Source organism: Diachasma alloeum, unplaced genomic scaffold, assembly GCF_001412515.2.
Source record: "Diachasma alloeum isolate Michigan unplaced genomic scaffold, Dall2.0 Dall_scaffold_00539, whole genome shotgun sequence".
Taxonomy (NCBI): domain Eukaryota; kingdom Metazoa; phylum Arthropoda; class Insecta; order Hymenoptera; family Braconidae; genus Diachasma; species Diachasma alloeum.
The window spans coordinates 275,767-282,017 of record NW_021680671.1 but is presented as its reverse complement, the minus strand read 5'-3'; the positions used below and the strand labels follow the sequence as shown (position 1 = coordinate 282,017).

Genomic DNA, 6,251 nt, shown 5'->3' with positions numbered 1-6,251 from the left:
TCCCCCTGAAAAAAGCCTAAATATGACACTTTGCCCCCGGGGTTAACAAAAAAATTTTTCATTTCTGAATTTCTGGGGCCTCCGAGAGTCTGAAATATTATCGATATTTTCACGCGGCAAAAAAATTCAATTTTTCAGAAAGTCGAGTTTCCCCCTAAAAACATCCAAGATCTGCACCTTAACCCAGGTGAAAAAGAAAAAATTTTTTTAACATGAAATATCCAAAAAAACCAAACCATTCCTATTGGAGTATCTTGGTAGAGACTCCCTCAATCCCATGAAAAAATCTCCAACTCCCTGGGAAACGTACTTGAGGTAATGCAGGCATGAAAAGTTTATTTTGTGCGATTTTTACAGAAAGCTATTTTTTTCAACATGAAGAATCCATAAAAACCAAACAACTACTGAGATTCCACCGCCAAAAACTAAAAACTGACAATCTCTCAATCCCCTAAAAACGATACAAATTCCTAATATTCCCCACAGGTTTAAATTCTAAAGCCATACCCCACAAAAATAGTAAACATCACACCCAATAAACCCAAGACCACAAGCGCCCCCAAGGAGGGGATAATCCCCTGAGTGTCTCTACGCCTAACGCTTGGGGGTCAATTCAGTTCACTTTCAATACCCAACGCTTCCTCATCCAAAAATCACAATCACAATCCAATAAAACCAAAAACCCGCAGAGCCCTCAGATCAAAACGCGTTCACCCCTTCAAAAAATAAAAATCCCCCAACGAAAACTCAAAATTGAATCACCGAAGGGTTGAGGCACCTCGAAGACATTCAAAAATGTCTCAAGACGCACAGAGGAAGGTCCCCTCCCCCGTGAACCTCGGTTGGAGTTCGAAGCCCCCGTCCAGCAAAGAGAACAAGGAAAACGAGAAGCCATCGACAATGAGAAGACCAGAGAAGAGTTCGTCGTCGGGTGCCAGCAGGGAGGTGGACGAGAAGATCAGGAAGATGAACGAGTCCATGGGGTGCATACCGAAGCGCTTCGACAATGTGAATCGTTCCAACGCAGCCCCCAGTCACCAGAAGATCCTCCAGGGGAGGGCTCAGGGTAACTCCGGGGGCTTCAGCAAATCCAAGTTCTCCATCTTCGATGAAGACCCCGACGAGAGGCTCTCGAAGGAGACGGATGAGTGTAAGAAGTTCGATCAGAAGTTCCTGGCGTCGTCAACGATGCTCGACGGACAGCTGCCCATAACTACGATCAAGGAGAGCTTCACCAGGGCCATGAAATTCTTCGCGACACAGGAGTCGATCTCCAAGCAGGATGTCGACGAGGGCAAGGCCAAAAGGGGCTTCGAGCGCCGCCCGAGACTACAATCAATCGACGAGGCCAGTAAGTCACCGGGAGTCATGGCACCGTCGCAGAGAGTCAAGCAAATCATTCAGGAACATTTAGAACCCAGCAAGGTCACGCCGCATGATGTTCCACCACCTTCGCCCAAGAAGGTCAGTGCGGGGGGCTGTTATCTCGATTATCATGAGGTTTAGGGGAAAATCGGGTAAAATGTTTTTTGTGGGGAATTTCGTAAGCTACAAAAATGATATTGTGACATTTTTTGGTAGAGTGGATCGTTTAGGTATAATATTCGCGGTGTTTTGAAAGATATTTTTCTTTTCGTCGGGGAGATCAGGAGTTTTTGGGAAGCATCTTTAGGCCTAATTATCTCAGTTATGAAGAGGTTTGAGAGAAAATATTATAAAATATTTTTTATGGCGAATTTTATCACCTACAAAAAAGATATTAAATTTTTTTTTGCTAGAATGGATCGTTTAGATGATATTCGTGTTATTATAAAAAATGTTTTTTTTCCTCAGTAAGATCAGGGGTTTTTGGGGAAGCATCTTCACGTCTAATTATCTAAGCCAGGAAGAAGTTTAAGAGAAAATGTCATAAAGTGTTTTCTATGGGGAATTTTATCAGCTGCAAAAAATGTTATACGACATTTGTCGCTATAATCAATCGTTTAGGGGATATTCGTGTAATTTTCAAAGATGGTTCTTTCTCTGAGTAAAAAAAATGATTTGTCTTCTTGTTTTCTCGCGATTATAGATCAAATTGATGCACAAATCGATTCGGGATGACAAGGAGGAAGAGGAGAAACGCAGGAAGCTTAAGGCTGAGAGGAAAGATAAGATGCAGATGCCTTACCCGGAGGAGTTCATGCTCTTCGAGAAGGAAAAGGACAAGTTTCGGGAATTCATCCCTAATTATCGAGGGTTGAATGCTAGTGCTGATCAGAGGCAGACTGTCGTTAAATTTTTGCTTCGTGTGAGCGTAAGTATCTCATCTATGGAAAACCTAGCGAATTCTCTACCAAATTCTACTGCATTTCTATTCAACTTCCCATTATTGTTCAATTTTTTTTCAATAGAAATGTTTAATGAAAAACATTCTATTAGAAAAATCAATAGAATTTCATTATTCAATGGAGCTTATTCTACTGAAATATTTTCTAATGGACATTCCTCGGCTAAAAGTTCCTGAGTTGAATTTTTTTGTTCAGTAAAAAGAGGAAAAAAATTGAATGTAAACGTATTAAAAAATCATGTCAAGCAGTTTTTCCAATAGAAAAAGTTAGGTCGAAAAGTGGAATTCGCTTATACTGACCCCGAGCGTTAAAAAGTAAAATGATTTCAGAGTCACCTCGGCCTTCCCTCCAACATGGTCTACCCGGTTGTCAGAATCTTCGACGACATGCTGCAGGCATGCAGAATTCCCCTCCAGAAGCTCCAGCTCATAATGCTCTCCGCCCTCTGGATCATCATGAAGAAGGACTACATCGTCTCTCGCATCCCCGGGGCCCAGAAGATGGCCAGTTTCTCGGACGGACTCTACACGGATGCCGACGTTCGATCCGGGGAGATTCAGATACTGCAGACGTTGAAGTTCCATATCAACTATCCAGACCCTTCATCGATGCTGGTTTATTTCATGCTGGCGCTGGATCACTCTGACTTAATAGATGAGGAGCAGACGGAGACTATCTACTACTTCGGAGGTTACATGGTAATTTTTTTTTACCTTTTGATCATGAGATTGATTCCGTCATGTGTTGTTGAATGATTGTATTTTGAAAGCAATGGTCAGGCAGCGGTAAAAAAATTTAATGTGGGGCAAGATCATCATAGAAATTCCATTCAGGAGCAAATTTTCAATTCATTACCAAAGATATTACGATTGTGCTCTGACGAAAGCAATTTTCCACACGCTTTTATAAATGAATGAATAATTAATCGATCAATTTTCGTGAATGAAATATTCATCCATCAACCCTACACCTTCAAAGAAAAAAAATTATGGTGTTTACGTTGAAGAAAAAAAATTAATAAATTATTTTTCACGTCAGCTGGACCTAGCTCTCTTCGACGAAGAGCTCATGAAGACCTCCCCAATCCTCCTATCAGCAGCAGCCGCAGAATTAGCGACAACTCTCGTGATGGAGCCCGAGAACACCCACTGCACTCTCTTCAAACGCTGGCGCTCGGAATACGCCAACGAGAAGCTCCAGGACAAGGACATTAATCACTGTCGTGATTTGATGATCAGAAATATCACTGAGTCCTGCTACCGTTCCTCCAGAACTCACGTCGTCCACAAGAAGTACAGCAAGTGGAGGTATGGGGGAGTCTCCAAGAAGCTCATTGATAAAATCCAGAAGTTAGTGCCGATTATTTAATTTGAAAAAGAAACCCTTTAATAATCTTTATTCGTACTGTTTGTTTTATATTTATTACAAGTGGAGTCTTAAAAAATAACCAAGAAGCTCATTGGTAAAATCCAGAAATTAGAGCCACCGATTATTTTATTTGAAAGAGAACCTATTCAATAATCTTTATCCGTCCTGTTTGCTTTATATTTCTTACAAGTGGAGTTTTGAAGAATAACCAAGAAGCCCATTGATCAAATCCAGAAGTTAGTGCCACCAATTATTTTATTTGAAAAAGAAACTAGACAATAATATTTATTCGTACTGTTTGTTTTATATTTATTACAAGTGGAGTTTTGAAGAATAAAAAACTATTTGAATTGTAAATTGAAGGGAAATGCATAGATGAATTGTGTTTTAATTAGGAATGATAATTAAAAATATGAGGTAATGTGTGTCTTAAAAAGACGACTATGAATGTGATTTAATGATGATTAATGTTATTAATGTCGACTTCTGGATAGTTACTTGAATCATCGGAATCAACGTTCACTCGGCGAAAAAATTCGATTTTGCCGAAACTCGACTTTTCCCCTAGAAAAAGCCTTAATATGACACTTTGGCCCCGGGGTGAAAAAAAAAAGTCGTTTCTGAATTTCTGGGACCTCCGAGGGTTTTTATTACAAGTGGAGTTTTGGAGAATAAAAAACTATTTGAATTGTAAATTGAAGGGAAATGCATAGATGAATTGTGTGTTTTAATTAGAAATGATAATTAAAAATATGAGGTAATGTGTCTTAAAAAGACGACTATGAATGTGATTTAATGATGATTAATGTTATTAATGTCGACTTTCCCCCTGGAAAAAACCTTGATACGACACTTTTTTCCCATGTGAAAAAAATTTCTTTTTTCATTTTTCACTTTTTCCAAATACTTTTGAGAGTTCTGGATAGCCCGTCACTTGAATCATCGGAATCAACATTCACTCGGCGAAAAAATTCGATTTTGCCCAAAGTCGACTTTTCCCCTGGAAAAAGCCTGAATATGACACTTTGGCCCCGGGGTGAAAAAAAAAAGTCATTTCTGAATTTTTGGGACCTCCGAGGGTTTCATTGGCATTGGGCGGGCCAATACAGAATCAACGTTCACGCGGCGAAAAAATCCGATTTTTCCGAAAGTCGACTTTCCCTCTGAAAACATCCAAGATATGACGTTTTGGCCCCAGGTGAAAAAAAAAATTATTTCTGCATTTCTGGGGCCTCTGAGTGTTTCATTACGTTTGGTCGTCGTTTGTTCGTCCTGAAAATACTGCCATTATCTTGAATAATTGGAATCTACCACAACTTTCGCAAAAGGGCTATATGAGGGGCTGTATATAAATTTTTGAGGCCTTGCAGGAGCTCGAATAAGCCTTGACGTACTGACCGGCAATGCTCAAAGGCCCCGCCAATGGCCCCTTTAGTCACCCTCATTTCAGGCTCGAGTGAACGATGAAATCAAGCCTGTCCCAGGCCTGAATCACTGAGCCTCGCCAAACCCAGGCTCGTACAGGCTTGTTCCCATCGTCAGCCTATATAATTTCTACCTGGGTATCAGTGTTACCAGATCGTGACGTCACCCCATTTAAAACTGTACAGGTTTTGGCTATAAATCGCCAAAATCTGGCAACCCTGCTGGGTTTCTCCACTGCAGAAAAATTATACGCAATATTGAGCAATTATTCACGTTCCGGGAAGGCAGGGTAAATTTTAAAGTTTCGGCACAAATTGCCCTCGCGTTCAGTAAATTTTCCCAACCCAACGGAGAAAAATTGACTATTCGTCTCGCAATTTTTCCCCGAATAGGGTGAAAAAGTACTGAAAATCGAGTTCGCTCCACGATTACTTGACTTGTTCGGTAACTTGTCTCAAACGTTTTCCTCCGTGCGGAAATTGAAAAGATAAGAACTTGATTAATGACGATTAATCGGAGTAATTAATCAAATAAATTCTTCACGAATTGAAATAATGATTAATTAAATTTTCTAAATTTAATTTCAAACTTGGAAACAAAGATATATTTTACATTCCGACGTACTGATTTTCAGTATTCAAGTTTCTTAATAGTTTAAGCGAATGCTTCGACATTTGTGAATAGATCACTATGCCACACATTATCGTGTGTTTTCTGTAGCATAATAAGACAGACTAGGCCGCCGGCAGGAGCCGCACAAGTTATAATAATACCGTTAGAGGCTAAAGGCTACTCCAAGGAATATCCAAGTGACTTTCACTATCTTGCATCGTGTTCACAAACGCCTCTTTCATATATATGTAATCTCTGTAACATGCACAACAGTCGAGCTGAGGGACAAGTGAATGAGGTGGGAGGGATTACGGGAACCGTACAGGGGCGGGAAGAAATCTAGCGTAACAGCGAAGAATGAGATTATCAGAAAAGTCGAGCGTTAAATCATTATTGGAGACTTCTTTTTCATCCGTGTTATTGAACGATAGTGGAACTTGATGCTCATTATTTCCATCATTTATCGAGAGAGAGAGAGAGAGGAGAGAGAGAGAGAGAGAGAGAGAGAGAGAGAGAGAG

At 40.2% G+C, this 6,251-nt stretch overlaps 1 protein-coding gene across 1 annotated transcript; it reads left to right on the top strand.

Annotated features, from left to right (window-relative positions):
- The first annotated feature begins 627 nt into the window (after positions 1-627).
- LOC107042927 (cyclin-B2-2) lies at positions 628-4,057 on the top strand. The gene is made up of 4 exons (XM_015264181.1): positions 628-1,464; positions 2,069-2,293; positions 2,657-3,025; positions 3,366-4,057. Exons 1-4 carry the CDS (start codon positions 796-798, stop codon positions 3,693-3,695), a joined length of 1,593 nt encoding a protein of 530 aa, XP_015119667.1. The 5' UTR covers positions 628-795; the 3' UTR covers positions 3,696-4,057.
- The last annotated feature ends 2,194 nt before the right edge of the window (positions 4,058-6,251 follow it).